General features: G+C 44.3%; 1 protein-coding gene across 2 annotated transcripts in view; it reads left to right on the top strand.

Moving 5' to 3' along the window:
* LOC119854781 (5-hydroxytryptamine receptor 7-like) overlaps positions 1-16,960 on the top strand; it is a 22,385-nt gene extending 5,425 nt beyond the window's left edge. The window contains exon 3 of one of the 2 annotated variants that reach the window (XM_038399869.2): positions 13,683-16,960. In XM_038399869.2, the coding sequence (XP_038255797.1) occupies positions 13,683-14,454 (772 nt within the window). In that variant the 3' untranslated portion in view covers positions 14,455-16,960. The remainder of the gene's footprint in view (positions 1-13,682) is intronic. The other variant, XM_038399870.2, reaches the window with a different exon arrangement.
* The last annotated feature ends 300 nt before the right edge of the window (positions 16,961-17,260 follow it).

The following is a 17,260-nucleotide window of genomic DNA, read 5'->3' as shown; positions in this document are numbered from 1 at the left end:
GCCACCTTTGCAAGAAGCAATAGAGATCAAGATGTGAAAGTGGAAAAGAACAGACCTCATACTAAAATTAACTGCAATTGATTGCACCCATTAATTATGACCACCTGGGCCAAAGTCACTGGTGCGTAAGCAAGCACAAATCCAGAGCAAGCAATGAGTGTGTGGAATTTGGCCTGCCCTCTTTCATCACTGATATATGAGCAGACACGGGATTTCAGGGAAATGTGTATTAATCTGGCCAGAAAGCATTTAAACCGAGAAAATGCAACGGGGCCAAATCCTGAGAGGAGCTGAGCTCCTGCAACAGTCATTGAAGTCAATGAGGAAGCAGTTGCTCAGGATTTGGGCGATGGTGATTATAAAGCAGATTGTGAGTTGCATCTGAGTGCTCAGCACAGCTCAGGTGTAGAGGGAGAAAGGTGCTAGTCCTATCCGCAGTGTAAAATAGAGCAACCTCAGGGCTACTCTAAATTACATTGGTTGCCATGGCCCTGAGGGGCCATTCTGGCAATTAGGTTCTCTTATGCACCAGCAATCCCCTAGTTATTGTCCCTTTCTCCTAACTCCTCCCTGCATGGGGGGGGGGAAGAGTGGGAGGTTGGTGTATAAGTTGTTGCAGCAGCTCTGTATCGCCTACGCAACTGGGAACAAGCTTTACCTATGCCATGAATGACGCAAAGCTGTCGTAACACAGGGCAGCATCAGGGCCTCTGATCCATCCATTGAGAAACTCTTGATGCCAAAATCAGTTGGTGTAAACAACCAACCCACCCGTTTCTCTCCACTCCTGCTCCTCACCCCCTTCTCCCCCCCCCAAAATAATCCTCTCTTTCATCCTCTGCAAAAGTCAACAGCTGAGTCTTCTGGTATGGACTGAAATTAATCACTCATTTAGCCTTGATTGCTCTTTCCTGCATGTGAGCTAGGGAGCTGTGTTTAGAACAAGAGAGTAGAAGACAAGAAATAGCAGGATGCTGATTTGGAGGCTGAGATACTGGGTGATGTTATACAATGATTTGACCTCGGTGCTTTCAGTCAATTCAGCTGGGTGACTTGAGTAAAGAGCTGTGACAATCACATGCTGCAGTTGAGCTAAGCTTTCTTGTCTTTCTCTCCTGAATGCTTAATCAGACCTACTGTACCTTGTTGCCAACCCATCTGGACCATTAAGTTGCTGCCCGTTCACGATTATACTCCCCATTCCGTCACTGCTAATTTGTAAATCCCTTTGGATTTGGGAAATATGGAGTGAAGTGCAGGGGGGCTAACTAACTGGGAAGCAATTCCAGGGGAAAAAAGCTCACCACGGGTTTAAATTATAACTGGAATGAGCTGCTCACCAGAGAATTGTATTCCTGCGAACAAGCCTTCTGTAGATGTGTATAACAACAGGTGTGGGTCTCACTGTCCATGTGTCAGTGGGGTTTGTGATGAGGTCTATTTCATTGTATCCATGAAACACAATTTTAATACATGTATGAACACAGTAACAGCCACCTGTGGGCACGTCAAATGCTCCTTCTCTCCTCTGACTGCTCCTATAACTGTTTGATAGCTCTGTCAGGTTCATTCATAACCCTCCCCTGCGTGCAGGAATCGAGTGGGAGAGGAAAGATGTTGGTAACTTGTCCAAGCTTGGCTGATGTGAGTCTCCAAAACGCAATGCTGCTCATCGCAGAGAGTGCAGCTGTTCACAAGATGCTTGTGCGTCTCTCTGGGCTCCCCCTTGGTGAAGTGGCTTGAATGTGCTTATGGGCTTTGCTTGGTTCCTTGGGCTTGGCTCCTTCTAGATGGGGTGGGGGGAATACATGATGGTGGAGGATACATGGTGGGTGTTTCCCAAATGCCACCCACTGGTGACACCAAAGGGAGACGTCACTTACTGTATCTGGCTCAGAGAAGTGTGACCTGCCCCATCCGTCTCTGTAAGGGGTTAACTGGGAAGTGGGGTGATGGCAGTGTTAACTATTTCATCCCTCATGTAAGAAAGGAGTGGGAGGGTCAGAGACTTGCACCGTTCTTAGGTCATTGGGCTTCCAAGTTAACCTCTTATGAATAGGGCAGTTCACACCTCCCCAATCTATTACTCCAGGCTCTCTGCAGACTCAGGTAGAAGTTTTTGCATCACTTAGCCTTTCAAATGGGAACCAAGTGTTTCTTTTCAACCATAACAGCTAGAGACTTCCTTTTTGCTTTAGATGACCGCTGAGATTCTGGAGAATAAGTTAGCAACTTTGGGGAGGTGCTGGTGTACTGTATCACTGAGTACCACTGGATCTGACTTCTGTCTTTGAGTGCCTTTAGTTTAAAATAACTGTGCCAGGTGCTCAATCACATACTATTGAATATTATACCCTAGTGGCTTGGTTTCCAGGAACTGCTCAATTAGGCTACTCTAGCTCCGGGGAAATGGTCAGCAATTCCTTCGGCAGCCTCCTTCCTCTGTAGGTTGTCTTCTCTTTACAGACTATTTCATTAGCAATAAAGAGCAGGTGCCTTCAGTAGATCACATTCCACTGGGACCCATCTGACTTCTTTCTTGTGTTCTGGCTTCTCCTGGAGCTCTCTTGTTCACTAACTAGGTCTATGCTGCTTTTCATGATGGGGCCCTGCTCCTCCAAAGAGGTGGCTGCATTTAACTAGTACATATAAGCTAACAAAAACGTGTAAAGGACTTTCAGATCCTTCAGGAGGGAAGGTGCTATAAAAATATAGAGTGGTATTATTGATTACTAATGCGTACCTTTAAAAAAAATCTTCTTTGGTGCAGCTGATGGAAATTTCTATCCTGATTTTTTTTTAATGGAATATGTTTTTTTCATCAAAACAGACTTTTCTGCAGGAAATGTCTATTTCCATGAAATTTTGGGAGTGGGTGAGGTCATCAAAAATACCAATAACCTGCAAATGTTTTGGTTGCCAAAAAAACACAAGAGTTTTCGGCTTTCAGGATCTGAGACAAAAACTTGAAAAAAAAATTTTTTTTTCTTACAAAAATATTTTTGTTGTGTTTTGTTTTTCAAAAATGTTTGTGGTGGGGAGAAAAAACAAACCTATTTCCCAGCCTTTTGGGGTCTCTGGCGATTCCCATTGAATTCAGACTCAGTTATACTGGAGCCAGGCATCAGTCTTCTGTGAAAAGAAAACCCCTGAGAGCGCTGACATCTGAAACAGCTGCTTCCCGGGATTCCCTCTTCTCCCCCAACGATCACTCCTCTCAGAGTTCAGCATATCCCTTTCTCCAGGTGGCCTTCTGTAGTTATTAAATAAATTCAGAACATCTGTAGCCAACTGAGTGGCAATCTATTTCCTAGTAATGGCTCAGAACCGCCTTGCTAATTTCAACATGTATCTGCATCCCCCCAGAAATAGCAGCCTAATAATGTTAGTAATTAAGAGAGGACTTTTTTGTGGTCATGATTCCCAGGACAATACCTATGACTTTTAGGCTATTTTTACTAAAAAGTCATGGGCTTTAGCACCCCAGCCAGCCCTATGCTGAGCAAGACTTTTCCCTGGGAGGCAGGGGGTCTTGTGGTGAAAGAGCTAGCCTGGGGTTCAATTCACTGTCCTGTATGACCTGTGGCAAGTCACTTTAATCACTAAGGACTTGTCCACACTAGTCACTGGATCGGTGGGCAGTGATCAATCCAGCGGGGGTCGATTTATTGTGTCTAGTATGGAAGTGATAAATCGACTGCTGAGCACTCTCCCGTCAACTCCGGTACTCCACCAGAACAAGGAGCACAAGAGGAGTCGACGGGAGAGTGTCAGCTGTTGACTTACCGCAGTGAAGACACCGTGGTAAGTAGATCTAAGTATGTCAACTTCAGCTACACTATTCATGTAGCTGAAGTTGTGTATCTTAGATCAACTTCGTGCGGTAGTGTAGACAAGCCCTCAGTGCCTCAGTTTCCCCATATATACGAGAATTAGCATAACTTCCCTACCTATCGGAGTGCTGTGAAGATAAAACATTAATGTCTATGAGGTGCCCAGATATGGTATGGTAATAGAGGCCATATAAGTACCTGCAAAAATGAAACTTTAGAAATTTGTTTGTATGTTCAGTCTCCGGGGGGGATGACCTGGTCTTTTAAATAGCTTTAAATCCTCAGTTAAATATTAAGTGGCTGTAATATAAAGGATACCTAACCTTAACTCTGACCCAAACATTTACAAATAGTTTCCACATATACACCACTAATACATGTATATCTCAGACTAGACAGACTATGGAATCAGTGATGCGTATGTTGAAAGAATTCCAAAGTATGTTTTGTAAGGCAAAATCTAGTCTGTTCCTGAAATAGACAAGGTGGATTTTTACAAAATAAGACCCTTAATGGAGCTCTGATTTCAACTTTAGCTCCAGAGTTTGAGACCCAGCGCCCTCACAGCACGCACTATTAATAAATACAAAGGGCTTTTACTTTAAATACTCAATGGCTTTTCCTTTGGTAGCCTGCACTGCTTGTATCACATTACTACTTAAGCCTTTGGAATGATATAGACTTTTATTAAAGGAAAGGAATCGATTTTTTTGGAAGGGGGGGGAGAAAAAAATTGCCCCTTTTATTGGCCAGCAACAATATGAGCCAGACATTTTGGGACACTAAGGACCGAGTGTGAAATTCTCTCCTGTGCAGAGACACAGCCAAGGCATGTGTAATGAGTGCTATCCACCGCTATCCACCACTTTGAAATGAGGGTCAGAACAAGGCCTAGGCACCATTTAAAGTGTTGAAATCCCCTGCAAGGCTTACAGGCTCATGGGTATATATCAAACGGCATCGACGATGATCTTGAATATGTCTGGGTTTTCCTCAGCATACGTACGTTATGTGTATATTATAGGCTGCATGGGTAGTAACACCTCTAGGCCTTGTCCACCCTTCTGGTGGCGCGTAGGGTATGTGTAGCTACACACAGCGGGGAAAGGCTCTGGCACTGGAACACTATGTGGCTAAAATACCAGTGTAGAGGTGCTGCTTGGGCTTGTAGAGAGGTGGGTAGGGAATGTGCATTCAGGCATGTCTATGTTCTGCTCACCTAAGCAGTGCCTCACTGTCTACAGTGCTATTTAGCCCCGTGCGAGCTGGACATCCATGGCTCGTAATCTGCACACCGCCATAAGTGGAGACCTACCTAAATTTAAGGTTACCTGGGGCTCAAGGGATAGAAGAAAGGGGAAACTAAGGCACAGCAGGGAAGTGGTTTGCTCAAGGTCACCCAGCAGGCTAATGGTAGAGCTGGGATTAGAACCCTCCTCTTTTGATTCCCAGTTCAGCATACTAGCCACTAGACCAGTGGTTCTCAAACTCTTTTTTTTTTTTCCCACGGACCACTTGAAAATTGCTGAGGGTCTCGGTGGACCACTTAATGATCTTTCCAAATGTTGTTTGTGCCATTAACTCACTATTGTAAAGCCCTTTGGATAAAAGTGCTAAATAGAAAAAACCTTAATAATTATTAACTTTTTTTGTTCTACAAATAAAAGCACACAACTCATATTTTCATATCAATAGTTTTACCTTTCGAATGTGATGGATGTGCTCTCTCCGCCCCGCCGCAGCAGCCCCCAAGCTGGGGCTGGGAAGGAGGAGGGGGTCTCTCCCCCAGCACAGCAGCCACAGAGCTGGGGCTGGGAAGGAGGGGGGAGTCTCTCCCCGGCAGCCTCAGCCCTGGTGCTGGGGAAAGTTGCCTCTTTCTCTGGCAACCGCAGCCCTGCATGTCCCAAATTCCCCCCACTCCCTCTTCTCATCCCCCTGCCCCCTCCCACCAACCCCCTATTCCCCAAGGCCGCCACCTCATCTTACACGTGCGTCTTCTCCAGGGTCCAGGCACCTAATTAGTGGCTCCACTAATTAGGTGGGTGGCCCTTCATTGTCTCATGCGCCCAAGTGCACACCTTCAAGGGAACTATTCGCGGACCACCTGAATGGAGCTTGTGGACCACAGTTTGAGAACCTCTGCACTAAACCACACTGCTTTAGTATCATTGGGATTTCAGATGTCAACACTAAATGAACGGTCAAAAAAGTGGTCACATGATCTACTCTGTATAAGTGTTCCCCTGCAAGTAGCCCAAATAGCCAGTGGGCCACTGCACCAGGCAACCGTGTTGCTTATTAACTGACAAATGTAATCAGAAAACAAAGTGGTACGCCTGCTTTTAGACTGCACCTTCTGTGAGGTAATGGGTGTGGAGAACCCAGTAAAATATCTCTGCTACTTGTTGTAAAAACTGACCGATTTTTATTATATTTCCCCCATTTTACAAAAGCAGTAAATAAAGCCCTTGGTGTTCAAGTATCCATTTTCTCTGGCGGAGACAGCACGAGGCATGTTGCTGCATCTGATCTAGAAGCTACTTCTAATAACTAGCAAATGAAATACAATTACTACCTGTCTTTTAGTGTTTTTGCCAGAAGCTGGGAATGGGTGACAGGGGGATGGATCACTTGATGATTACCTGTTCTGTTCATTCCCTCTGAGACACCTGGCACTGGCCACCGTTGGAAGACAGGATACTGGAGTAGATGGACCTTTGGTCTGACCCAGTATGGCCGCTCTTATGTTCTTATGGTTACAGCTGTCTTCACACCGGTTAATGTGTAACTTCCACTTTTTAGGGGGTTTTAAATGAATCCGAAATGTGTCTGCTTCTAAAGAAACTCAATGAGTTTCATAAGGTTTAAGAAGCTATTGGCCTAGATTTTCAGAAGTGACTAGCGATTTGGGTGCCTGAGTTGAGATTTCAGAGCTGGATGCATAGGACCCCTGTAAAGCATCTTAAGTTGGGCACCCCAAAAATGCTAGTTGTTACTGGAAAATCTTGGCTGTTAATAATCAACAGCTGGGCATGACCGTTCTTGAGGATGATCACGTGCATTAGATCTCTGAGTGCATCAGGCCTGCCAGAGTGCTGAGCCACGCCCTTCATCCTGGTGTTAGGAGGCACTGGTGTTGCAATTGTGCTGTCTCTTAGATGACAACTAGTGGCAGATTCTGTGCTCTGATCCACTCCCTTTGCATGACTCAGACAGTGATAGGTTGTGGACACCACCCCATGTGCCCTTCTGGACATACTCGTGGCATGGATGAGTCCGCAGCAGGAACTGAGCCAACTCCTGTGCCCCCCTCCCCTAGCCCCTTGTTCCAGCAAAATGATGCTCTTCTAGGCACTATGGTTCCAAACACCGCAAAGAGCTCTCCAGCCTAGATGAACTATGGGCCCAGCTATGTTTAGGATATGAACACACCTCCGCTTGAGGGAAAAGTATACTGGGGACATATTATCTGCTACATCTAGCTTCCACTGGGTTCCTTGTTCCAGCAGAATGTAAGGGGCTGCTGGAGAAAGGGTCGTGGATGAACCACAATGCACTCCAGTCATCCCCAGCTGGCTTATTGTCCTTAGGCAACTGCTCTCAGATGCTCAAGTTAGAGCAGCCCCAGGCCACCAGGGCTGGGGCAGAAATAAGGAAGCTGTAATCAGCCCCTCCACTCTGTTGCACCCAATGGAAGCTGGCTGTAGCAGATAATATGTCCCCAGTATACTTTTCCCTCAAGCGGAGGTGTGTTCATATCCTAAACATAGCTGGGCCTATAGTTCATCTAGGCTGGAGAGCTCTTTGCGGTGTTTGGAACCATGGTGCCTAGAAGAGCATCATCATCAATAACACAAGAACAAATGGGTATAAACTGGCCACCAGGAAGTTTAGACTTGAAATCAGACGAAGGTTTTTAACAATCAGAGGAGTGAAGTTTTGGAATAGCCTTCCAAGGGAAGCAGTGGGGGCAAAAGATCTATCTGGCTTTAAGATTCTACTCGATAAGTTTATGGAGGAGATGGTATGATGGGATAATGGGATTTTGGTAAGTAATTGATCTTTAAATATTCAGGGTAAATAGGCCAAATCCCCTGAGATGGGATATTAGATGGATGGGATCTGAGTTACTATAGAAAATTCTTTCCTGGCTATCTGGCTGGTGAATCTTGCCCATATGCTCAGGGTTTAGGTGATTGCCATATTTGGGGTCGGGAAGGAATTTTCCTCCAGGGCAGATTGGAGAGGCCCCGGAGGTTTTTCGCCTTCCTCTGTAGCATGGGGCATGGTTGACTGGAGGGAGGCTTCTCTGCTCCTTGAAGTCTTTGAACCATGATTTAAGGACTTCAATAGCTCAGACATGGGTGAGGTTTTTCATAGGAGTGGGTGGGTAAGATTCTGTGGCCTGCGCTGTGCAGGAGGTCGGACTAGATGATCAGAATGGTCCCTTCTGACCTTAGTATCTATGAATCTATGAATAAGAATCAATGACAGGTCTTTGTTTTATTTTATTTACAGGCATTTAAGTGAGTGAGAGAGAGAAAACAGAACAGGCAACAAAGGCTTCTGTTTTGCGTGAAGATGCTGATTATTGCACCCCATTGTTATGCAGATTGCTATCGACCTGATGAATGCAGTCGAAACAGTAACTCGGAGAAGGCAATCATCTCAGGAGAAGCCTGCTGCTTAGACAATACCTGAGAGACAGGTGTAGGTGGATTCATAGACCCAAAGGCCAGAAAGGACCATTGTGATTATCTGGTCAGACCTGTATAACCCAAGCCATAGATCATAGAATATCAAGGTTGGAAGGGACCTCAGGAGGTCATCTAGTCCAACCCCCTGCTCAAAGCAGGACCAATCCCCAATTTTTGCCACAGATCCCTAAATGGCCCCCTCAAGGATTGAACTCATAACCCTGGGTTTAGCAGGCCAATGCTCAAACCACTGAGCTATCCCTCCTTCTTTACCCAAAATCTTACCCAAAATAATTCCCAGAGCAGAGATATTAGAAAAACACTCTATCTTGATTTAAAAATTGTCAGTGATGGATAATCCACCACAAGTGTGATAAATTATTCCAGTGGTTAATTACTCTCACGGTTAAAAATGTACACCTTATTTCCAGTCTGAACATATCTAGCTTCAACTGCCAGCCATTGGATCATGTTATGGCTTTCTCTGCTAAATTTAAGAGATCTTGATTAAATATTTGTTCCCCACATAGGTGTTTATAGACTGTAATCAAGTCACTCTTTAATCTTCTCTTTGTTAAGCTATATAGATTGAGCTCCTTGAATCTATGACCATAAGGCAGGTTTTCTAAACTTTTAATCGTTCTTGTGGCTCTTCTCTGAACCCTCTCCAATGCATCAACATCCTTCTTGAATTGTGGGCAGTACAATTAGATAGAGTATTCTAGGAGCCGTCACCAAATACGAGGCAAAAGAATCTCTCTACTCTTATTTGAAATTCCCCTGTTTATGCACTCAAGGATTTCATTCACCTTTCTGACCACAGCTTATGTTCAGCAGATTACCCACCATGACCTTCCAAATCTTTTTCAAAGTTACTGTTTCCCAGGATAGAGTCCCTCGTCCTGTAAGTATGGCCTATATTTTTGTTCCTAGATCTATACGTTTACATTTAGCCATATTAAAACACTTATTGATCGCTCTGCATTAGAGATTTGTCCTCTTCATTATTTACCAATCTCCAATTTTTGTGCCATCTATAAACTTTATCAGTGATTATTTAGTTTTCTTACAGGTCACTTATCAAAATGTTAAATAGCATAGAGGCAAGAACTGATCCCTGTGGGACCCTACTAAAAATACACCTACTTGATGGTTCCCCATTTAAAATTACATCTTGAGATCTATCAGTTAGCCAGTTTTTAATCCATTTAATATGTGCCATATTAATTTTATATTTTTTCTAATTTTTTAATCAAAATGTTATGTAGTATCAAGTCAAATGCTTTAAATACACAACATCAACACTATTACCTTTATCTACTCAATTTGTAATCTCATCAGAAAAAGATATGTTAGTTTGACAGGAGCTATTGTCCATAAACTCATGTTTATTGGCCTTAATTAAATTACTTTCCTTTAATTCTTTATTAATCAAGTCCAGTAACAGCTGCTCCATTATCTTGCCTGGGATCAATGTCAGACTGACAGGCCTTTAATTACCAGAGTCACCCCATTTACCCTTTTAAAATATTGGCACAACATTAGCTAGCTTTCTTCCAGTCTTCTGCAACTTTCCCACTGTTCCAAGACTTAATTAAAATCAACATTAATGAGCCAGCAGGCTCCTCAGCCAGCTCTTTTAGAACTCTTGGATAAAAGTTATCGAGTCCTGCTGGTTTGAAAATGTCTAGCTTTAGTAGCTTCTATTTAACATCTTCCTGAGATACTAGTGAAATGGAAAGAGTGTTATCATCATCATATGATGACACTACATCATCTTTCTTCCCCTCCTTCCTGGAGCTGGCTCTGTTCCTTCCCTTCAGTGAAGGGTCACGGGGGAAGTCTTTGAGTATGGCTCACCCACTCTCCAGCCAAGACGGCTCTTTGTCTGAGGGAGTTATGGGCTGTGGTGCAATCAGTAGGCTAATAGCACTCAGCTCTGTATCTCTCTTCAATCAGAGACAAAGAGCACTGCTTTCCCAGAACCTCGCTGAGGCTGTGTCTACACTTAAACTGCAGCAGTGCTGCAGCTGTATTGCTATAGTGAATCCATATAGTCACTCACTACCATGAGGTGTTCTCCCATCGCTGTAGTTAGTTCACCTCCGTGAGAGGTGGTAGCTGTCTACACTGAGGGTTAACTGCATCGTTCAGGAGTGTGGATTTTTCACACCCCTGAGTGATGTAGCTGGGTCAACCTAACTTTTTAGAGTAGACCTGGCCTGGGAGAGGGGAATGGAGGGTTGCAAACATGCTGAAGCTCAGCACAGACCAGGTGGCGGTGATGCCAGTGTTAAAATGCTACTTCTGTTGACGGATTGTGCTCACCAGTTCTCAATGAGTCTCTTGCTAGATCTTCCAGATTCTCAGGTAGCAGTGGTAGACATCTGCATTTTGCTAAGTGGTTGTGACTACTGCTGGCTGAAAAAATAACTCCATTCTCAAGAAAAAATTCCAAAGAAATGAACACTTTCATTTTGGGTTGAAAATTTTCTTTGTGGACTTTTGGGTTTATTTAAAAGGTTTTCTTCGGGGAAGGTTTCTTTTTTCCCCATGTTCTGTCACTCCTTCCCCTCTCCCCTTTTTTTATTTCTGTGCTGCACTGGAAAAGGAAGAAATGTGAAACCCCACAAACTTTATGAACAGCAACAACAAAAATTGTTTCAAATGTTGCAGTCAAAACCCCCTAAAATTTCACCCAATGTGAAAATTCTTTGCAGACATTTTCCTTTTGGTGGGAAAAAACATTTTTCATTGAAAAATCTTTTCAGTGAAATTGTTTTGTCCTGCTCTAGTGATGACTTTTCCCCTTGGGTGGAGATTTTGCCATGATAGATGGCACTCCTTTTGTTAATTTAGTGTATCATAGCGGAGGTGACCTCATCTCGATCTACGAATATGTACACGGCGAAGAGACGTCTGACAGCAGATAGATCTTTAATTGAACAGAAAAAGGCCATAATAAGAGGCAGTGGTTGGAAGCTGAAGCTAGATAAATACAGACTAGAAATAAGATTCACATTTTTGATAGTGATGGGTAATTATCTGTTGGGACAACATACCTAGGGATGTGGTGGGTTCTCCATCACTTGACATCTTTAAGTCAAAACTGGATGTCTTTCTAAAAAAATGTGCTATAGCTCCAACAGAAGTTATGGGCTTGATGCAGAAATTATTGGGTGAGGCCAGCAGCCTGTGTTATGCAAGAGGGTCAGACTAGATAATAATTATGGTCCCTTCAGCCCTTAAAATCTATGAATTCATCAATTACCCAGGCCGTTGGGAGCTCCCAGTTGGAACTTCTAGAATATGACTCACGTGGGGATACCACTTGGAAGCTCCCTATCGCATAGAACATAGTTGCCTGATTAGCCAGCAAGCATTGGCTTGCTTGATGCATATAGCACCAGTTCTCTGCAGGGTGCTCTTGCTTCAACTGAGGTTCTGGGCACAATTTAAGATGTTGACATAGGTCCATAGAATCCCTACATGTTTTGGTTCCTTAGAGAATGCAGGCTAAGTTGAGAGGTGAGTAGTTAGGTGGTAGATGTTTCAGATAAGTATGTGGGGGGCAGGAGCCAAAAGAAGGTATAAAATAAAGGGCTTGTCTACACTACTGGACGGATCGATGGGCAGCAATCAATCCGGCGGGGGTTGATTTATCGTGTCTAGTATAGACACGATAAATCGACAGCTGATTGCTCTAGCGTCAACTCCGGTACTTCACCTCAATGAGAAGCGCAAGGGGAATCCCGTTGACACACCACAGTGAAGACATCGCAGTAAGTAGATCTAAGTATGTCGACTTCAGCTACGTTATTCACGTAGCTGAAGTTGCGTAACTTAGATTGATCCCCCCCACATAGTGTAGACCAGCCCAAAGGTAGGAAAGGCTATTTAATCTTGCACTTTCTTTCACCATCCTATTAATAGCATGTTCTGGCCCACCTCTTTCTTCCAGTCCCTTGGCATGTAAATTTCACCAGCTTAGACTCTGTTACATTCACTTGCCAGATGTGGGCCTGCCACGCCCCACCTCTGCACTGTGTTGAAAGTTGAGGACATCTGGGGCGCTTTTGCCAATAGTCTGTAGATTTGAACTTTGCAGGCCTGAAGGGATTTTAGCTCTGGAGATCTCTTCCACTGTGGGTTAGGCAAAGCTTGAGGGCTGAATTCTGCTCTCCCTGACACATGGGTGCAATGCCGTTGACTTCACTTGGGATTATTCCTGATTTACACTGGTGTAATGGAGAGCAGAATTTGGCCCTGAGTCTGATAACTTTCTAGTCATTTTTGACTTGGGTGTTTGCCTGCTGGGGTGATGAGATGGTCTGAATTGCTGTGACTAGAGCTGGTTGAAAAATTTCCACGCAAAAATGTTCAGTGAAAAATTGGGGTTTTGATTAAATGAAATTTTTCACAAAGTAAGTCTTGATTTCCAGCTGAGTCAGAAATCGGATTCCCTTTGTCAATGGGATTCCTATGGTACATCATGGTGGCTCTGTAAGAGGGAATACTATGGTGAATGTTAGCAAGAGTAGTCCACCTAGGGAGCCTGGCCTATAGAGGAGAAGTGAATGCATGAGGCACCCAAACTACAACTCCCATGAGATATTGCACTGGCATTTCTGAATGGACATTTTTGGATTTGGGCTGAAATATTTTGACTTTTTTTCACCACAGAGCTGGAATTTTGCATGGAAAATCTCAACAAACATGAAATAATTTTCCTTTTGGGGCAAAATATACCATTGGGAGCAAAAAGCATTTTCCAACCAGGTCTCCTTATGACTGAGGTGACACTTACCAATAGCATTTCTGCCCAATGGATAAGGCATTGGCTTCCTAAGCCAGAGATTGTGGGTTCAAGTTCCACCTGGGGTGAAAAACCATCTTCTTGGGGGGGAGGGATAGCTCAGTGGTCTGAACATTGGCCTGCTATACCCAGGGTTGTGAGTTCAATCCTTGAGGGGGCCATTTAGGGATCTGGGGGAAAAACTAGGGATTGGCCCTGCTTTGAGCAGGGGTTTGGACTAGATGACCTCCTGCAGTCCCTTCCAACCCTGATATTCTATGATTCTATACGTTTGACAACCTTCACCTTCCTGTGAACCGAAAAGCAAACCTGACCAGCTTTGAAACTCTTTTGCAGGTACTTGGGGATCACACGACCGCTGACATACCCTGTGAGACAAAATGGGAAACTAATGGCCAAGATGGTGTTCATAGTTTGGCTTCTTTCTGCCTCCATAACTCTTCCTCCACTGTTTGGCTGGGCTAAGAACGTCAACGTTGAAAGGGTCTGCCTCATCAGCCAGGACTTTGGATACACTATCTACTCCACTGGGGTCGCCTTCTATATCCCCATGACAGTCATGCTTGTCATGTACAGCCGGATCTACAAAGCTGCCAAGGTCAGTGCAGAGAAACACCGATTCATAAACTTCCCCAGACACCAGGAGAAGGAGGGGGTGTACTGCATGGACGTCAGCGTCCGAGGCCATCAGAGCTCCAAGCGCAGCAAGGCGGTGGAGGAGTGTGCCACGTTGTCCAAACTGCTTCGGCAAGATCGAAAGAACATTTCCATCTTCAAAAGGGAGCAGAAAGCAGCGAGAACTCTCGGCATTATCGTGGGGGCCTTTACCTTTTGCTGGTTTCCCTTCTTTCTGATGTCCACAGCCCGGCCTTTCATTTGTGGTATCCAGTGCAGCTGCATGCCCCTGCGGCTGGAGAGGACCCTGCTGTGGCTGGGTTACACCAACTCCCTTATCAACCCCTTGATCTATGCTTTCTTCAACCGTGATCTAAGGACTACTTTTTGGAACCTTCTGCGGTGCAGGTACAGGAACATCAACAGGAGGCTGTCTGCAGCCAGCATGCATGAGGCCTTGAAAGTCACAGAGAGACATGAGGGCATCTTGTAAATCTCCAAGAAGGTCGCGTTCCTTAGCCTAAAGCAAGCGCTGAGTGCCTAATTAAAGAACTCCTGCTCGTCCATCTAGCCTATTGCAGGGTTCCCTTTTCAATCACCTGTCCGGCTTGGAAAAAATGTGTATTGTTCCTCTGCCAGAGTTAACCATCGCCAAAATTGCACAAGTGCTTGTCACCCAAGAGGTGTTCAAGTTTGAGTATCTGAGGGCCACACCTACAGCAGAAGAAATCATAACCCTTCCTTTTTCCTCTTTGGTAGGAAGATGCAGCCCATGGAGACAGCAGTTCGCGCCAGTGTGTGGTGCATGAGAAGGCAAGTCAGGATCTCCTGGGTTCTCTTCCAAGCTCTGCCACTGACTGACAGTGTGACCTTGGGCCAATCATTTATAGCTCCGTGCCTCTGTTTCCCAATCTGTAAAAACAGGAATACCACTCACCTTTGTAAAAGGCTTTGAGATCTGTGGAGGGGGAAAGCACTATGTGCTATTCTTGGATAATCTCCTAGGCTGCATTTCCGTAGCAAACAGGAGAGCAGCTATGGGCTGTGTTATAGATGTCAATGGAACACATTGTAAGCCCTACACTTTGCATCCCTGCTTATAAACTGTTGCAACTGATTTAGTTCCATTGTACACTCTCAAGCCAGTTCTAAGTTTGCATGGCAGGGAATGATACCAATGACCCTCTTTCCGCAAGCCCTTGTGTTACAGTACCTGAAAGTGGCATGCTTAAAAATAACAATGCAAAACCTTGTTTAACAGCCTATTTATATCGGAGAAGTGAGGAGCAAGTAAAGACTGCTGTATTTACTGGGATATATTATATAGTTCATTCACAGCCTAGTGATGTGCTTTCCTAATTTTGTGGCTAATTGATTAATCAAGGCAGTACATAAAAGCACACTTTGGTTGAAAAGAGACAAAAATGTATTATTTCACTGACTGCTTTACAGTGATGCACTATAATGTACAGAAAATGTGAAAAATATCATACTGAACAATGTGTCATTCTTTTACAAAGTTTCTTTATTCCTATCTAGATTTTTTTTTTTTTACATATTCAGACTTTTGGTGCATTTTTTCCACCCTTTGACATAGCTCTGTTTGGCCCCGATCCCAAACCTACTGAAGTCAATAGAAAGAACATCCACTGATTTCTGTGGGCTTTGGATCAGGTGCCCTTGTGAATTTAAAAAAATTCCTGTCAAGGCTGAAGAAGAGATTGTACTAACACATAGGGGATCATGGGCTCTTCTTTCTTAGGGATTTCCTTTGTTAAGCCCTACGAAAAGGCAAGGCTGAAATATCAAATAAAGGCGCTCCTATTACTTTGAGAGAGAGAAAATATCTCAAAAGTTCTCATCAGTCAAGATGAGTTTCCTTTAGGCTCATTGACATCCTAGCTGTTAAACCTCAAGTCAAGGGAAGTATAGCCAATGGACTTGATGGATCGTTGTAGCACATGATCTGCTCTGAACACAATGGGCGTTCACAGCTGGATTTTTCAGAAATTACCCACAAAATACATTGAATGATATCCTGGCCCGACTGAAATCAATGGGAGTTTTTCACTGATGGGGGGATGGGGGGAAGCAGAGTGTGTGTGTGGGGGGGGGCTATTGAAGGGAAAGTAGTCCTCCCCCACCCCAGTACCAGGTCAAATTACCAGCTCCACCCATTCCGTGTCCAACTTCCAGCATTTGCTGATAATTATTTAGATGTTGAGAGCTCCCAAAATGGGCTAAAAGAAAAGGAGTACTTGTGGCACCTTAGAGACTAACAAATTTATTGCACTTTCTATCATGTAAGCAGACCCAGTCCCTTCCTTAAGAGCATACAGTACACAATGGCAAAGGTGGATGAAGGGCAGAGGTGACACAATATACAAATGAAGCCATGTGGATATTCACAGGCAGTTGTCTAATTAGTTACATGTGTGAGTTTCTTTAACATCCAATGTATTGTGCTCTCTGCTCAGCAACCACACTCCACAATTTGGCCTGCTTATCTTTTTGCCACCCTGTCTGCCATGCATACTTACATGTCTTACTCCTTCCTTCCAGCAGTTCACTCTCAAGATACATACACGAAATAGCTACATAGATGACTCACTGATCTAAGATGTGCAAGTGCCCCTATGATGGGCACCAAAGTAAGGCCAAGATCCAGCTCTGATGTGCGTGTTCTAGAGTTTTAAAAAGACAAGGGATCCTCTTTTAATCTAGAGCCACATGGTACATCATTTTGACTGTTATGCAGATGTGCTGGCTGGGATGTCCAGTGGTGTTTCATCGTACAGTAGGGTGTATAGTATAATAAGCGGGTGTGGCCAGGCCCTCAGCCCAACTGCGCGCTTGGCTTAGAATGATGGATGGGTAAAAACACAGCCTCATTCCGAGGTTTTACAATCTCATCCAGGCAAGGACAGTACAATCCACACACGCCCAATGCTATAATTTGGCAGCAGACTCCAAATAGAAAAATAAATGTGATGTAACGGACGGTTGTTTTCTGTTCTGCTTCTTTCCTCCTGAATCTTTTCCACACGTTGTATTTTCCTTGCCTTACAAAACATCTCTGAAAACTTCCCTATGTTTCTTCCAGAGAGAGACAGAGCAAGAATTCATTAGGCTGGAGGTTAACATGGTCTCCACGCTAACAGGAGTAGGAGGTATTCCCTTCATATCTGTTCCCAGCACTACCCGTTTCATGCCATTGTTTCTAGGACACGAGGGATTTTAGAGAGGCAGAGTGGGCTGTGAATGCCCAAACGGGAATTGGTTGCAATATCAGTGACACC

The sequence above is a fragment of the Dermochelys coriacea genome, chromosome 4, assembly GCF_009764565.3.
Source record: "Dermochelys coriacea isolate rDerCor1 chromosome 4, rDerCor1.pri.v4, whole genome shotgun sequence".
Lineage (NCBI taxonomy): Eukaryota > Metazoa > Chordata > Testudines > Dermochelyidae > Dermochelys > Dermochelys coriacea.
This window is presented reverse-complemented; position numbering and strand designations above follow the sequence as displayed.